We start from the raw sequence: 17500 nt of genomic DNA on the forward strand, positions 1-17500 counted from the left end.
ATATTTTTTTTTCTCTAATCCCTTATTTTCCATCTTTTTTTTTCTTTTTAGGATCAAAATATTTTCCCATGGGACCTGATCTTGAAGGAACCGAATCTCGGAGTGGTGACTCTTTGGAAGAATCCATACCTGACATGTCTTCTCCACCGCACAGTGAGAAACCAAAATCTACAATTGGAGATGGAGCACCAGATCAGGCTAGTGGTGTTATTCCCAGTTCAGGGCCATTCAAGGTTAAGCCTGACAGCTTTTGGATCAAGCAAGAGGAGGACACAATGTCATCAGAGGAAAACAGTGTTGAAATGAAAGAGGAGTTCGATTCTGAAAGCAGCAGCTATAGTCAGAGCACTACTTCTACTGCCACCAAAATGGATCCACATGTTTTGAAGCCTGCCAGTAAAATTAAGCTAGAAAATAAGCTCAACCCATCCAGTCTTTCTGAAAATGATTCCAAGGATCAAATTTCATCAATGTCATTATCAAATCCACAAAACGATACCATATCATACCCCTCAACAACTGGTGCTTCTTCCCCTCCTCTTATCCCTGATTTAATGTCACAAATATCAGCCCATGACATTCATTCATCTTCAAGTATTTCCTTACCTACGGTGCCTATGGAAGACGTCAAAATACAAGAAAAAGATGTTATCACCAGATCAACTATGGCAGACAAAAACAGTGTAATTAAAGCATGTGGAGGGGATTCTATGCAGCACAGTATTTCCAAAGACAATACCTCCATCTCCTCACAAACAGGTGATGTTTTCAATTCTATGCAATCAAAGGATGGAACAGAACGAGCAGCTATAATAACAAAATCATTGCCCTCTTCCAATGTACAAGGAAAATTGGAAAGTGGAGTTCAAGATTATTTCATTAGAGAAAAGATACCATGGAACCCTGGGAAGGTGCAAAAGATTCGGGAAGGAATTGATCGTGTTGGATTCATAGGAGGAGATTTGGTGGGTGATGCTGAGGATACCAAGGAAGATGAAAGGATGGAAGTTGTTGTCAATGATGATTGTCCTCAATGTGTCACTGGTCATGTTAAGCCTGTGACAGAGGAAGATGACCCATTTAAGATGGACATTGACAAAGAAAAAATAATCTTAGACGAATGCATGGAAAGTAAGTGGATTCATATTTTAATTTAAAAAAGAGTTGCATTAGATTATATTTCCATATCTGATCAAAGTAAAAGTGAAAGTGATATCTGCTAAAGAGCTCAGTGGGAAGGATGATTTTAATAATAAGCACTAAGGCAGGATGGGCTTTTAGGCAGATGTCAACATGGCAGCCAATATGAGGCAGGTCCAAAGTCTTACCCAAAAAAATGCAAGCGAAATCTAAGATTCCTTTGCTGTGACTGTCTTGTAACTTTAGTCATTTTCATATTTTCAATGTGCAGTACTTTAATTTTAAGCCATTTTGATCTTTGACCAGATTTGATTTAACTGTAAATTCAAAGTCAAGACCTGTGGCTTCAGCTAGGTCATCTGATCTTAACTTTTACACAAGAAGATTTGTTAGTCTTACATCCAAGTCTAATTCGTGCTTGTCCCAGAGTTGAAGAGCTTTAAACTAATATCTTCCTCATTGAAAGTGACTACTAAATACTACTACTACTACTACTACTACTACTACTACTACTACTACTACTACTACTACTACTACTATACTACTACTATACTACTACTACTACTACTACTACTACTACTACTACTACTACTACTACTACTACTACTACTACTACTACTACATACTACTACACTACTACTACTACTACACTACACTTCTACTACTACTACTACTACTACTACTACTATCTACTACTACTACTACTACTACTACTACTACTACTACTACTACTACTACTACTACTACTACTACTACTACTCCTACTACTACTACTACTTTTACTATTACTACCACCACTACTACTGTCTAATCTACCACCACATCTATATTATTTTTAATTCCTATCTATAGTATCAAGTCCAAAGATAATGCATGATTCTCCAGTCGTGACAGAAGAAAATAATACACTGACCAAAACGGAAGTGGGTGGTGCTTTATCTCTTTATGAAAAGGAGGAGATACATATGGAGCCTGGTACTGTGCTCCGAACACGGATGGAGATTGAAGAACGTCAAAAGTAAGTTAAATAATGAATGCGTAAACTCCATATTTTCCTGTATAGATCCAATATCTCATGCGGAACCACCTGAAATTTGGAGTATGGAATTCATATTGTCGGAACTATTAACAACAAAAAGCCTTGCAAAAAATTGTGTTTTGTTTTTTTCTCCGTCCTCTTGCTCTTGATAATGTGAGTAATGGGTAGCTGGTCACCTTTTAAAATAATGCCAGAGGATCCCTAGTTGACTTTTCTTGTCTACTGACATTTATTAAGCGAAAGAGCGTTATGTCATTAACTGTCTCACTTCTCATGTACATCACAATCTGAAAAGGTTTTTTATGAAAGGTTTATGAAATAGTGCCTCATTTGTCACTTTGCGATGTACATCATATTGTAGTGAATTGTGGATCTAAGATGAAGAATCATTTTGACAAAAAGTTGGGTTACCTTAGTGTGCCTACCAAGTCGAACGGATGCCCGCAATGTGGGATTGGTACAGAGCCAATAGGACTATGCGTCCATTTGTCCCGCTTCTGCACTATTAACTTAGACCCTCTTCCCCCCCTCACCATGACAAGCAGTAACACTTGGCAGTTAATGAGGGGATCTGTCTGGCTGTCTTTGTGTAGCCAATGTTGTTTTTTAAAAAAGTTTTATGAAAGATTTTATAAAACTTTAGTTGATTAGTTAATATTATAAAAGAGTAGTTGCTTCTACTTGTCGTAACATGAACATTGATGTGATTTTTTTCAAGCATGGCGTCATAACAAAGTATCATAACATCGTAGACACCAAGGTTTTTTTCATTTTGGTGTAGTGCAGTTTTTAACATCGTAACAACAAAATTGCAGAAAACTGAAGCTTATAAGACTATCTCACCAGAAAAAAGTGCATCTGCTTGGATAGGTCCTTAGAAAGCCATTCATTTAGACTATTTTTCAAGATGGACAACATCAAGAATGGGTTTGTGGTAACTGCATGGTATCCTCAGAGAATACATCCCATGTGGTGATATTCGTTTCAAGTGGGGGTACTCATTTGAAAATAATAATGATAATGAACAATCATTAGTCAGCATTGTACTTTCTATTGCAATCTCTCTTTTTCATATTTTTTCTGACCCTCATAAATAACATTTTCAGTTCTTTCTACACCTTTTTTTTTCTCTCTCATTTTCCAGGTTTTCTACTGGAGATGGAGATCCACAGAATCCTTCCAGTCCAACCAAGCCAGTCCTTAGGACATCCAGTCTGAAAGCAACCAGTAATAAAGATAGTCAACAGGTTACCAGTAATCCTTTACCTCGTAGGGTCTCCTGCGGCCCCATTATGGAAAAGATGAGACATTTGAAACATGTAGAAAATGATAATGTGACTGATGATGAATTGGTAATGGAAGAAGACACACATGAAACTGAAATCATAGATGCCATGTCAGTTCAAGAGTGTGAAATCCTTGTTGACATGGGAAAAACTGAATCAAAAATTCCTCATACGCATGTAGATTTGGGTATAGATTTGAATTCAGAATCTTGTACAGACCCAGATAAGGCAGGGGACAATACTGGCATTGTTAAATCTTTTGTGCGTAAAATTGAAAAACACCCACCTACTGAGAGTAAAACAAGTCCGTTAATTGAAACTTGCATGGAAAGTAATGTGCTAAACTCTTGTGATGATATTCAGTCAAAGGTTCCCCCTGGTCAACATGCTTCTAGTTTTTCTTATGATCATGATGCAAAAATAGATCTTGATTTTGTTGGGGGAGAAAGCAGTACTGATAGTCATTTATTACAGGATGAGTTCAATCAAAAGCAAGACCATGAGGATTTAAAGAGTGATGCCACAAAGACAAGAGCTGTCCGACATTTAGTTGGTCAGTTTGAGATCAAAACACCGCTAGAAGGTCTTGCTAAAGTATTTACTGACACTGATAATCAAACAAGAGATGATCACAGACCAACTGAGTCTTCTCCTTTGAAGAGTGGGGATAATAAGTTTGTAACTCCAGGGGAAACTGCTGAAAACACCTTTGAGAAATTGTCTCCTATTTCAACGTCAATTTCAAGTACTGCACAAAGCTGTTCTGACTCTAACACATCGTTATCTTTTGGTCAACATACAGCTTCCTCTGGGTCATGTGCCATAAAACATCCAGAGACTAATGTTTCCAACACTGCTGAGTCATCTCATTCATTACCACAACTGAAGTCATCTACAGATGATGCATATTCATCTAAAGAAGATAGGTTCAAAGAAGTTTGGACACCTTATCAAAGCTTTCCTCCTGAATCGACATCAGAAGACATTTCATCTCTTAGACAAAAGTTTGAAAATAATGAAGCAAAAGAAGAACGGGGACAGGGTCAACAGATTAAATGTCAAAGTATGGAGAAAAATAGGAAACTTCCTCGACCAAAATCCGTAGAGCGCATATGTGGTATGTTTGAAGGCAAAAGCAAAAGTGAAACGAGTCTTTCTGGTGATAGGAAAGAAGATGCAGTGACATCATTGAGACAGGTGTCAGAGGAAGGAAGGAAGGTACGCAGATTGCATGGCAAATCTCATCCATTGACAAAATTATCCCAAGGAAGAGGTGTGTTCCATAGTTCAATGTGATTCATAAGTGTGCTTCATAAAAATTTAATTTTTATGTGGCTGTCAGACTGTCTGTATGTTTATATGTGTATGTTTGTGTGTGTGCTTGTATGTGTGTTTAAATGGGTGTTGGAGAAATGCAAGGATAATCAATCAACTGTCCTTGCAATTTTTAAATAAAAGTTTTATATCTATGCTCATTCAAATGGTAAAAAGCTTTGATTAAAATAATCAAAGTTCTCAGAAGCACATGATAATAAGCTTATAAAAGTGGGTTCTTTTATCGAGAATTTAAAGTAATCCATTTAGCATATCTCATCATTCTACCGTAATCAAATGAATGAAGATGTAAAGAGCATTTTTAAATACAGAAGAAGGTATAAAGCTTTTATATACAAATATATATATTTTTAAGTCAACCATAGCTGCAATTGTAAATGTGTGAGACCAAGATCCATCATCATACCATCTTATTTATAAATGTATGGAGAATAATGGGTTTTTAATAACTTTATTTTAAAGTTTAAATCGATTTAATTCAGTTTTATAAATTATGCTTCTGCTCTTTTTATTGTCCTTTTGCCATGATTGATCAAATTTTAATTGACTTACAAAGGGTTACATTAATTTAAATCATTGTCTACAATTTTATCCATAAATATTTTCAAATTTTATTGGATGTTGAGGCTAGAATCTGTAGGTGAGAGAAGAAGTCAAATTTATTGAATTATTTTTTCTGGGAGGGTGGGGGGGGGGGGCATGATGGGAGTAGGCTGTAGGTTTTATATTTCCTTGTAAATCATCTTTCCGTTATAATATGTTATTATAATTTCTAGCTATTGACATGTATTTTGTTACCATTTGAGTGCAGCCCTGCTTCTTGTGATCTTTTGCCTCTGTCTGTGTGGGACTTATAAAGATATTGTCCAGCGAAGTTGGGATTTTCTCCTGCTCCATGTTTGAGTCAATCCCTTTTGTCTTTAAAAAAATGTATTAGATGATTGTAAGTGCAAACATCTTTGATCTTACAATTATCCTTTCCACTTGCTTTTTGATAGTGTCGAAATGACTGAAAAAGCAGCAAGCGCCGTACAATCCCAAAAACACAAAAAAAGAAGTGATCAAATTTTGACTAAGATATAGAAAAGCTTTTAATCAGATAGGAATTTAATTTTCAAATAAATCGTTGTTATTTTGAGCCATATGATATCAATTTGGATCAACATGAGGAGTCCAGCAATCTGAATAAATGTGTGGTGGTCTGACAACACCAGCCATAACTTGGGGGGAAAAAAAGAATCCTGAAAGTTAAATTAAACAATTTTTTCCTACTTAAAATGCAGTTTTTTTTTTTTTTGGTTTTAAACATCTGTGAAAAGGGTGAGCAGAGAATAATCGCTTTAAAATTTTGCCTTCTGTACAAGCAAAATATTCAAGACCATTCCAATTTTTTTTTTAATTTGCTATAAGCATTTGGCTTAAGGCTGAGAATTTGTCATAATCAACCAAATTATATATAAATCAAACATGATGTGGAGCAAGAGAAAATGTATAAACAGGATCTTGAATACTATATTTTTCTCACAATGCAGTCATACGACTTTCTTTTTTTGTAATGGATCATATCAGTATCAGCATGAGATTAGATTCCTTTGCTTGTGACTTGTATCTAAAAAAACAGCTGCTGCAAATTCTGTTACAATATTTTGTCAGACCACTACAATATATATAGACAAACTTATCATCAGCATCTTACTCTATACTTTCAAATACCAGATGATATTTTTAACTTAGATTTAAGCCCATATTAAAGCATGGCATAGAAAAGGTTACTTTCATGTTCAGAACAGAACAGAACTCTTTAAAAGTTGACAGAACAGTTCTATTTTGGTTCTATGTTCGAATAAATAAGAATCTGTTTTCTGAACAATTTCCAAATTTTTGTCAGGATCAATTTATTTTTGACAATATGGAAGATTCACTTTTCCACAGTAGAACCACTAACCACAATGGTCGACGTAGACATCACGACCAGATGAGTTGGAATTCCCATTGTTTTCGGGGGTTTTTTTAGGGTTTTTCATTGGTTTTTGTAGTGAAACAGTTGTGCTAATCCTTAAAATCTAGTTGGGTTTTTTTTACCTCCCATAGTGAGCAGGAGATCACTTGCTGCGTCTCCACCTATATCTATTTTCCGAGTTTGCTTTCTTTGTCTTGGAATGGAATATACTTATTTTTGTCCTAGGCCTTGTCGAAGTTCTTGGCTGGGAAGGAAACAGTCAAATGTATAGTTAGAGTTTTGGGAGATGTTATTTTTTTTCCCCTTGTAAATCATCTCACTGCTATGTACTGTTTCATTTTTTGTTTTGAATGAATTTTGAGTGTGTCCTCATAGTGGGACTTTTAGGTGATCTGAAACTAAGTACACTGATTTATGCTCTTGGAATCTACATCTTTTCCGTATTCAAACCATTCCCTTTTGTTTAACGTTTCCTGGTGTTTTTTTCTGTTATAAATCTAAAATTTTCTGGCGCTGAAATGACCTAATTGTGTCGCAAATATCATAAAACCCTCAAAAACAAGAACAACTAGGGAAAAAAAACAATGTTTAAAATGCAAACTGCATATACCATTTAATGTTGTGATTGGTGCTAAACTTAATGTGAAATTTCATGTGGCACTTGCAAGGTTTAAATTTGGTGCTGATGATATGTGTAGTCTAAATTTATGAACATATTTATATATTGATTACATAATGTGATATGTTATTCTTAATACCTTGTGATATCGATGGGGTGTGTGTTTGGATATCAATGCATCTTAATGAAAGACCAAATTTTTAATTTTCAGATTCAGTATTTTTATTTTCCTGTGGTCGTTTTCTCGATTTATTTGATGTTTGCATGTGTTGTATATATAGCAAAGGAACAATCTCCTTTGGTTTTAAAATAAATGGTTTCATCAAATGGTTTCGTCTTTTTTTTTTATCAGGTCTAGTTTTTGTAATTTGTTTTTTTTTTAAGCTAGGATTTTACGTATTTATCTTCAGTTAAGCAATATTAAAGGGAGGAATAAGTTAAGTACTTGTATTTTTTTTTATTATACTGATTAATTATTTATCCCATGTGATATATAACTGAATGAGGTCTTCGACTTCCCACCCATGGTGGGCAGAGAGGCCACTTGCTATGCTTTCTTTCCTCTATATTTGTTATCCCTTTCCAGGTTACTCTGTCCTTTTATTTTTTATTGAGGTTGCTCGTTATTTGTTTTTTTTTCATTATCCTGCTTGGGATCCTTAGCTGGGAGGGAGACAGTCAAATGTATATTATTTTTTTTAAATGTTTTTGAGAGATGTTATTATTTTCTTTGTAAATAATATCTTTGTTATATACTACTATATTAATTTATCATTTTTGAATAGTTTGTAATATGTAGTCATTTGAGTGTACCCTTCATAGTGGGATCCTTTACTTGGGTCTGGATGGGACTTTTAGCTATTGTCAAAACGGGCATTTCAGTGGATTGCTCATAGAATCTTATTTGAACTAGTACCCTTTGTCTCACTTCTTCTTTGACGCTTTTAACTTTAGATCTACCACCTTTCCTCAAAAATCTTTCTTTTTACTAGCGGTGAAATGACTTAATAGTGTCAGTGAGTGTCACAAGCGCTGTAAAATCCCTAAAACCAAACGAACATGTGATTTATATTTTAGATAATTTTAATATGTTTATTGATAGTGAACACAATAGGGATTTTATTAGGTCAATATTTTCTGCATTACTTTTTAGAAAATTTTATGACACTAAATAATGCTCAGCTCTAAGAGAGACAAGCATAAATATTTGTATTACAACTACAACTCTTGAATTTCATAGATGTGAAAAAAAATAAAGTCTGTCGTTCCTAAAAGAAAAGAAAAATAAGTTACACTTTATTTAGATGAGGGTTTAAAAGTAGTAAGTCCTTTTTATCTTGATTCTGTTTAAGTTTGAATTGTGTTAATGGTTGATCACAATACATAAGATATATCTATCATTAGATTTTGTATTTCAGGCATTTTATCGCAATCATTTTTTTTTATAAGGAAAGTATTCTCGCATGGTTAAAAAGTCCAATTAAAGAAAAAAAAGTGTAGAGAAACAATAATACACTTTGCTTGGATAACTTAGGGCTCCAGTTTTCAAACAAAAATGGTGTGATTTTGAGTAAATAATAAGTGGCGGCGAAAAATTGATAAATTTGTTAATAAAAATAGAAGGTGAGTAACTATTGTAAAATGGAATTGCAATGATTTTGTGTTCGTTGTCAATAGATTGATATAAGGAAATAAGATCGATAAATATCTGCATTTTTATAGTGAAAATCCATGGTTACACCATGACCAATGCGTTTCACAATGCCTCATTTACTCCCTTACACAAAATCAAGTTTCCATTCTTTACACTTCTTGTTGACTATGTCTCTTACATTATCCATCCCTGTCTTTAGCCTGGTACTCATTTGCACCAAAGTAAGTGGTATAATATGCATAAAAAGTGCCTTACTCATGGACAGAACACTAGACCAAAGTTGCAAGCATTATCACCCTCTCATTCACCAACCATTATTATTGTCTTGTCAGGATGAGACAAAATAAAATGACCATCAATACTACCTTATCTGCATTACGATTAAAGCTTTCAAATGGAATTAAGTCAAGTAAATGATACTCTCAAAAAGTTCTCCAAGGTCGTCTACAAAAGAGTGAACACACTGCTTCGGTGAAATGGACTATACTTTATTCCTCAATCATGTTAAGTTCACCACTATTTCTGATCCAAAATATTCCCATTTACTTCACATCTAACAATTAATGTCAAGTGTTCCTGTTTCTTTATGATTTTTAAAATTCTATTTCCAACATCATAGCTTATGTTTATTTCTTTCTTTATTATTTTTTTTTTCACTGAAAAATGAGCATCGAATTACAACTGTCACTCTCTGCGAAAACAAAGCAAGGCTCTGTGTAAATAAAAAGAAGCAAAGATAGAGTGTCTTTTTGTTACAGGTTTACTTTTACTGGGCATTCAGACTACGCGGCAAATTCTCAATGTCTTCTATTATTATGTTCGTATTGTTTCGCAATAATTCATATACATTACCTGGGTGGGGTTCTCCCATATTGGGCAGGAAGGTCACTTACTGTGTCTTCTATCCCTCTATATCTGTTTTCCAACTTGCTTTTTCGTCTTTGTCTTGGAATGAGATTACTTGTTTGTTTTTTTTACTATTACCAGGACAGAGTCCTTAGCTGGGAGGAAACAGTGAAATGTATAGTTATAGTTTTGGGAGGTGATATTTTTTCCGCTGAAATAATCTATTATGCAGTATTGATTTATTGTTTTGAATGTATAATGATAATTAGTGTTTCCTTCCTATGTGGCCATTAGAAACTGAATTTCCATTTAATACGATACAAGTCGTCTGTGTGTCACCTCCTTTGTACTAGCATTCTTACGATATAAGTCTCTTCCAGGTACTCATGAGTCAAGTGGGATAATGCATTTAAAGTGCCTTATCAAAGAAAACAACGTCTTGGCCAGATTTATTTTTCGCAATCATTGTCACTCATCTGGTCACTGACCATGCTCAGCATTGCTTGACTGTATTACAAGATGAAGAACCGTACCGCTAAGCCACTGATGTCAACTTTAAATAAAACAGTACTTTGTCTGGTCCCTGAGAGTTTACCTGAAGCGTATTGTAGTATAGCAATTTCAAGTATCTCTGAGCATCCACCATTGCAAGTCTTTGAGCTTCCATTTGTGTTCTACTATTTTGTATTATTTTATTTTTCTTTTCCATTATTTTGCTCAAGAAAACCATTTTGACATGCGCAGACAATATATTGCAGTACACTGACTAAATGTTTGGGTTTGTTTTGTTTTTTTGTTTTTGTTTGTTTGTTTGTTTTTTTTGTTTTTTTTGTTTTTTGTTGTTTTTTTTTTGGGGGGGGGGGGGCTGTGTGTTTTGTCCAAAAAACTTTTCTTCCTTTATAAATGAACATGATATATGAATACGTATAATATTGTTATTTTATTGGTGCTTCTTATTGTGTAATGGACTGCATGCTTTCAATTAAGGTCAATATTATGTATGTATGTATGTATATGTGTATATATGTATGTTTGTATGTATGGTTGTAGTTGTATGAGTATGAGGAAGACTCAATTTTGGCAGGGATTCTGATAGTAGATTTTTTTCTCTCATAGTATATATATTGTCACTTCATAAATGGCTTGATGTTTTTGCTCAGATATTGGATTGGGTTCTTTTCTGCATTTTGATTGTTCTCGTTTTTGTTTTTGTTTTTTGTTTGGGATTTTCTTTGTTTTGTTTTGATTTATTTTTGTTTTTGTTTTGTTTTGTTTTGTTTTTTGTTTCTTGTTTTTTTTATTTTGTTTTTTTGAAGAGAGGCTAAATATTTTACCCATGTAATCATCTGAGTGAATATATGTTAAGAGTCCATTAGAGTGGGCATCTTTCTTTTTGATGGTGAACCTTTAGCAGCGTCTTTGTGATAAGAGATGACATGGGAATCTACAAATTATACAGCGTAAACAACATTTTCCTTTGTCTTACTTCTATCCGAGCGCTTGTGACCCAAGAATATTGTCATTTAAGTCTATTACTGCACGCCCACACACCCGCGTGCGCTTACAAATACTGTATATAAAGTTATTATTGAAGCAATGTCAGTTATTAAATACAAGTGGCTGGTTATTGAATCTTACATTCATAATACCTACTTAATGATCAGTTGTTGTTTTTTTCAAAGTTGATTTAACAATTTTGACCCTTCTTTTTTTTTCATTGTGAAAAATAAGAATACAGCATAATTTTGATGTACACCCCACCCCGTTAAAGCCCCTTCAAATATAGGTCTTTAACTAAAAGTAAAAGAATCGAGTGATCGCTTCATAATGAATTATTTTGTAAAATGAATTGGCGTCTTCAAGCCAACTAATGTTCTTGAATTCTAGTGGCGGAGATTGCGGCAGTGATAAAGAGTGTATAATTGTAGAAAGACCAAAAGAAAAAAAATTAATGAAGGCCAGTATTTTAATTAGTATGTGTTTAAATTGTAATAGATGCCATTTTCTGGTAGGGGGGGGGGGGGGGCAGTTCAGACTTGCCTCAATCCATGACCAAAGTTGATAACATCACACTTCAGGGACTTAAAGCCATCATGACTAGATAAAGCCACCGTTGAAAGAATTATTTTGGCCAGATAGATTTTACTTCAAATATCACCCAATTTGTCAGACAGTCTAAAACCTGAGATTGTATTTTTTTTTTTTTGAATCAAAAATGTTTTTGTCAGTTTATAACAGAAATGACCGAAGCTTTTTTTCCAGTGAAAGTAATGGACTCGTGAAATATTGTCATTTTGTTTTTAATCTTAAAAAGGATGGTACTCTTTAAATGTTATACTTATTTTTATTGAAAAAGATATCTTAGACTTTCGTCTGTTATTATATTTTATTGATTTCTTTTGATTTGCATTGGCCCATTTGGTATGGTTGTTTTGGTTCTTGTTTTGTTGTGGGGTTTTCTTTTAGAGATAGATTTTTTCCATTGTTAAATTGAGTCATTCCAGACGATATAGATAAAATAATACTTTATTAAAATAAAACATGTTCAACAAAGACGACATTTGTTCGACTCTCTCTCTCTCTCTCTCTTTCTCTCTCTTTCTCTCTCTCTCTCTCTCTCTCTCTCTCTCTCTCTCTCTCTCTCTCTCTCTCTCTCTCTCTCTCTCTCCTCTCTCTCTCTCTCTCTCTCTCTCCTCTCTCTCTCTCTCTCTCTCTCTCTCTCTCTCTCTCTCTCTCTCTCTCTCTCTCTCTCTCTCTCTCTCTCCTCTTCTCTCTCTCCTCTCTCTCTCTCTCTCTCTCTCTCTCTCTCTCCTCTTCTCTCTCTCTCTCTCTTCTCTCTCTCTCTCTCCTTCTCTCTCTCTCTCCTCTTCTCTCTCTCTCTCTCTCTCTCTCTCTCTCTCCTCTCTCTCTCTCCTCTCTCTCTCTCTCTCTCTCTCTCTCTCTCTCTCTCTCTCTCTCCTCTCTCTCTCTCTCTCTCTCTCTCTCTCTCTCTCTCTCTCTCTCTCTCTCTCTCTCTCTCCTCTCTCTCTCTCTCTCTCTCTCTCCTCTCTCTCTCTCTCTCTCTCTCTCTCTCCTCTCTCTCTCTCTCTCTCTCTCTCTCTCTCTCTCTCTCTCTCTCTCCCTCTCTCTCTCTCTCTCTCTCCTCCTCTCTTCTCTCTCTCTCTCTCTCTCTCTTTTTTTTCTGGAATGTGCAGCGTTGTTAACATCTGTTTTGGTTAATCATGGTGGAGAACGGTAGTGAAAAGTGCAGTCTCCAAACCAGTACCAAGAAGAATACCTGAAATAAAAACATAGATTTAGTAAGGTGGAATATTGGCTTTTAAAACATCTGAAATGTTGAGTATGAAAAAAATGAAAATGAATATAACACCTTCAAAAAAAGAACCAAATACAAAACACGGAATGTTTCGGGCTCAAACCCCTTCTTCAGCCAACAACAAAATATGATGCTCTGTAGAAAAATCTTGGAATGTAAAACATTCCAAGATTTTTCTACAGAGAGGACGTACTGAATTTTTCTTTGTCGTTGATCTGTTTTTTTTAGTAATGTATTTATGTTTTCATCGTTCGTTTTTGGTTTTTTTTTGTTTGTTTGTTTGTTTGTTTTTTTAATTTTTGTTGGGTTTTTTTTTTGTTCTCGTTGCTGAAGAAGGAGACGTTCCGTGTTTGGTATTTTGTTCCTTTTTTTAAGCTGTTATATTTTTGTTTATTACTTGTTACAGTCCACAGCTTCTTGTAGCTTAGTATCACATAAACATTGAGTATTATAATTTAGTTATGTTTTAGTAGATGTTTCATCAATTGACTGATGTAGTAGCATGATAGTGGACCATTAAATAATCACCATTACCGGAGAGAGACAACTATAATATACACGTTGAGCTCGTCTTTGGTGTGAAATCCTACAGGTAGATCGCCTTGATAAAGTTCGACCCAAATTAGAGTGCAATCGAATACATTTTGTTGACATGTTGATAGTATGCAAGGAGTAAATTCATCAAGTCTGCCGACCTAAGAAGTCATAATTAACAGGTAGATAACCACGCCTCTCGGACAATCGTCATAATGTAAACAATGGCAGTGATTGGTAGACACAGCAAACTACACAGGTTTTATTATCGATGGTATGTGTTAAGTAAAATACCCACTGTTCTACCGCTTGATAAGTAGAATCAACACAGAAAACTATGTGTGAACTTAAACGTTTATAATATGATCGAGAAAACCATGTGATAACTAGTCACCCATTTGTCAATATAAAAACAATAACAACGATCAGATTGAGGTCGAATTCGTTCACGTTATTTTTTATCAACAACCAACTATGTTTGTCCGAGCACGTGTGAAGGTGTGTCACAAATTCCATGATTTGATTGGTCAAAAATCTACTGGTTAATTAACACCCAGACAATAATATACAGTCGGTGTAATCCACTGTTAGTGATTTCCACTGTTAGGTGGGGCTTCTGACCGACGATGGGCAAAGAGGTCTTTTGCTGAGTCATCTACCCCCTACATCCATTTTCCCTTTCCATTTCCATGTTGCTCTTTGTCTTTGTTCTGGAATGAGATTGCTCGGTTTTTTTCTTTACTCCTGGCAGGGATCCTTAGCTGAGAGAGACAGTCAAATATACCGTAGTATATCTTTTGTATTTTTTTGGAAAAAATATTGTTTACCCCATGTAAGCCATTTTGTTTTTATTATTATTAGTTTATAATAAAGCATTTGGTAAACATTTAAGTGTATCCTTTTAAAGCGGGATCCTTTGCTTGTGTCAAGATAGGCACATCGATGGATCGATCGTGGAATCTTCTGTTTCCTATTCAAACCAGTCTCCTATGTCTTGCTTTTTCTTTGGTACTTTTAAGTTCATATCAACAACTTTTCATCTGTCACTTTCCTTTTTTACTGCCGCTGAAATGACCTAATAGTGTCGCAAGCGCCGTAAAACCCCTGAAAAAAAAAATTAAAAAAATAAACAAGACTTGAACTGCTGTGCGGCTATGTGGTCTTGTGGTATGACACTCGCTTTCGGATCAGAAGGTCCTGGGTTCGAGCCTTGCTCAGCGCATAGTTGAGTCCTTGGAAAAGGCTGTTTACTCACATTCTCTCACCATACTCAGGTGTAAAATGAGTACGTAGCCGTTAACAGCGTTGTCTCTATCCGATAAAAATTGAATATCACCTAACCTAACAGGCGTCATGTCCCGTCCGACATGTTAAGTGGTGCTGTTGGCCAGGGACCCCTTGTAAAGCGCTTTGAGCACTTTTAGTGGATATTGCGCTATATAAAAAAGCTCCAAAATAAGTAGATCTAATAACTATACAAATCGCGGTAAAGCTAACCTGAGTTGATGAAAAGGCCTGTAAGGTTGATACAAAATTCCTTGTCTTCATTTGGATATTTCTCATCGTGGATGAGGGAATAAAATATGTTGACGTAAGAGGCTCCTCCTAACAGGCCCACAAATACCATTAGCGCCGGGAGGATGGAAACTGGCATGAACTTGTACTGGAAAGGAGGGGGGCCGGGGGCACGGGGAAAAAATGGAGTAAAATGCACGAACTCGAGTAGAATATTATATTATTGTTTTCTTTGCTTAACTCAAAAAACAAGGATTTAAAATAAATATTACCTCATACTTATTGCTGTAGCTTTTGCCTAAAAGAAAAATTGAGCATTGGTGTAGGGCAATGCCCACTAATCTTGCTCAAAGCGCTTTACAAAGGATCACTAACCAAAAAGCAACAGAGGACAAGACGATGGCCCTCGAGATGTATTTGAGTTATGTTCTAATCAAGTAAACATTTGATTAAAAATGTGTTCTATTTATTACAAATTGTATTGTGCTAACTAAATTAATATTTTGGTAGTTAATGTTTAAAAAATTGATAAACTACAATGCATGTTTGGTTTGCTTGGTTAAAAAAAAATTAAGAAAAGAATCGAATAAGACAGGCATCAATCCGAGTTCAACATTGCGAAGTGGGGAGTTTCGTTTGATGGTGAGATACGTGTTACTCGAACCCGACTGTTGGGCTATACCTAATATTCTGGACATACATAATGCCGCCCCCCCCCCCCCCCCTCTCTCTCTCTCTCTCTCTCTCTCTCTCTCTCTCTCTCTATCTCTCTCTCTCTCTCTCTCTCTCTCTCTCTCTCGCAAGAAAGATATTTATGTCTTTTCCTAGGTGTATTATGGAAATGTGCTCATGATTAGCCAAATGAAAGTTGAGTTTAGTGTCGTATTTTGACAACCGATCTTTCTGGTCCCGTGGTGTTGGCTTTATCAGGATCCCACTGTATATCAGCCGATTGAAACGGCTCTCAACCTGTTAACTCTCTCGAGTTCACCCTCATTGAAAATCGAACAAATTTGTTCGATTTTCCATGCATATGAACTCGAGAGAGTTAAAATGTCTCCAGCCACGTTCTTCAATCGATCGATTTTTGTGGCAAAAGCGACGTGAACACGTAGGTCAGACACCCGAACACACTTATGGGACTAGTTTATCATTGTTGTAATTGACAATATTATTAGTCATTTTTTTTTTTTTTAGATTTCCATTACAACATAAGGAAATGGGTTATCAGACTTGCAAATAAGTGCACTTCGGGCAGAAGCTATCTGGCTCAATTTTTTCTAATGTTTCAGAGTACGGTAATGTAAATTGCTTACATGAACATCAACAATCCATAAAATCATATTGAATAGCTGCAGCAGTGTTAATAATTCTACTCTCCGAATTCGAAACAGTTGGACGGATGATCTTGACACAAACACCCCAGCCTGTAAACGTAATGTAAACATGATTTCTATCGAAGGTCATACGCACAATGTCTTTATTAAATTTGCTGGATAAAGCAAAATGTTGACAATGATAAATGATAATGATCAATCATTATGATGGATTAAATCAACAGAGACGAAAAATATAATCAACCTTCACAAACCCTATTATTTAGAGATAATTAAGAAGCTAAAAATAGAATTTACTGTGAAGAACATGAAAGTTGAGTATAGTATAAATCTCACTGAGGACAATACAAGTCTCACTGAGGACAATAAACATAGTTATTATAGTTGGTACTGAAACCCCACAACTGTGGTTATTAGTTTCACTTTATTTATAATAACTTTCTGACATCTCATCCAGCCGACATAATGCCATTTTGAGACGATAAGTCACAAATTTGGAATTTTGGGTTTGTCGTTCCCTAATAGAGTGTCTGACGATAAATTTAACATGAAATCTGATAATGGATGAAACATATCTTAGCTTCAACTTATCGATCATCCATTTTGTTGAGATGGAAAACTCACGCAAAATTATGTACACATGATTTGTATTTTTAGATCGTGTTGAAAACTTACATTGAACTTCATTATAGTTTTCTCATTATGTTATAATATTATTAAAGCAAGCAAATCTGAGGCAAAAGGAAGGATGAATTGTGAGGTAATACTGTTAGTCCTTGACACGATGTTAGTCGTAGTAGTAGTAGTAGTAGTAGTGGTAGTAGTAGTAGTAGTAGTAGTAGTAGTAGTAGTAGTAGTAGTAGTAGTGGTGATGGTGGTGGTGGTGGTGGCACTAGTAGTAGTAGTAGTAGTAGTAGTA

General features: G+C 35.2%; 2 protein-coding genes across 5 annotated transcripts in view; one reads left to right on the forward strand and one right to left on the reverse strand.

The window, feature by feature from the left end:
* Positions 1-8664, forward strand: part of LOC144967256 (uncharacterized) — a 39251-nt gene extending 30587 nt beyond the window's left edge. For all 4 annotated transcript variants that reach the window (XM_078904248.1, XM_078904246.1, XM_078904245.1 and 1 more), the window contains 3 exons: positions 52-1131; positions 1993-2158; positions 3324-8664. In XM_078904248.1, the coding sequence (XP_078760374.1) occupies positions 52-1131; positions 1993-2158; positions 3324-4761 (2684 nt within the window). In that variant the 3' untranslated portion in view covers positions 4762-8664. The remainder of the gene's footprint in view (positions 1-51; positions 1132-1992; positions 2159-3323) is intronic.
* A 4397-nt stretch (positions 8665-13061) lies between these two features.
* Positions 13062-17500, reverse strand: part of LOC144969480 (battenin-like) — a 24240-nt gene continuing 19801 nt past the window's right edge. Inside the window, exons 12-14 of the mRNA XM_078908604.1 lie at positions 16561-16674; positions 15227-15392; positions 13062-13156 (exon numbers count right to left, since the gene is read on the reverse strand). Of these exons, the coding sequence (XP_078764730.1) occupies positions 13095-13156; positions 15227-15392; positions 16561-16674 (342 nt within the window). The 3' untranslated portion in view covers positions 13062-13094. The remainder of the gene's footprint in view (positions 13157-15226; positions 15393-16560; positions 16675-17500) is intronic.

The sequence above is a fragment of the Berghia stephanieae genome, chromosome 3, assembly GCF_034508935.2.
Source record: "Berghia stephanieae isolate SIO BIC M18660-M18661 chromosome 3, UCSD_Bste_1.3, whole genome shotgun sequence".
Taxonomy (NCBI): domain Eukaryota; kingdom Metazoa; phylum Mollusca; class Gastropoda; order Nudibranchia; family Aeolidiidae; genus Berghia; species Berghia stephanieae.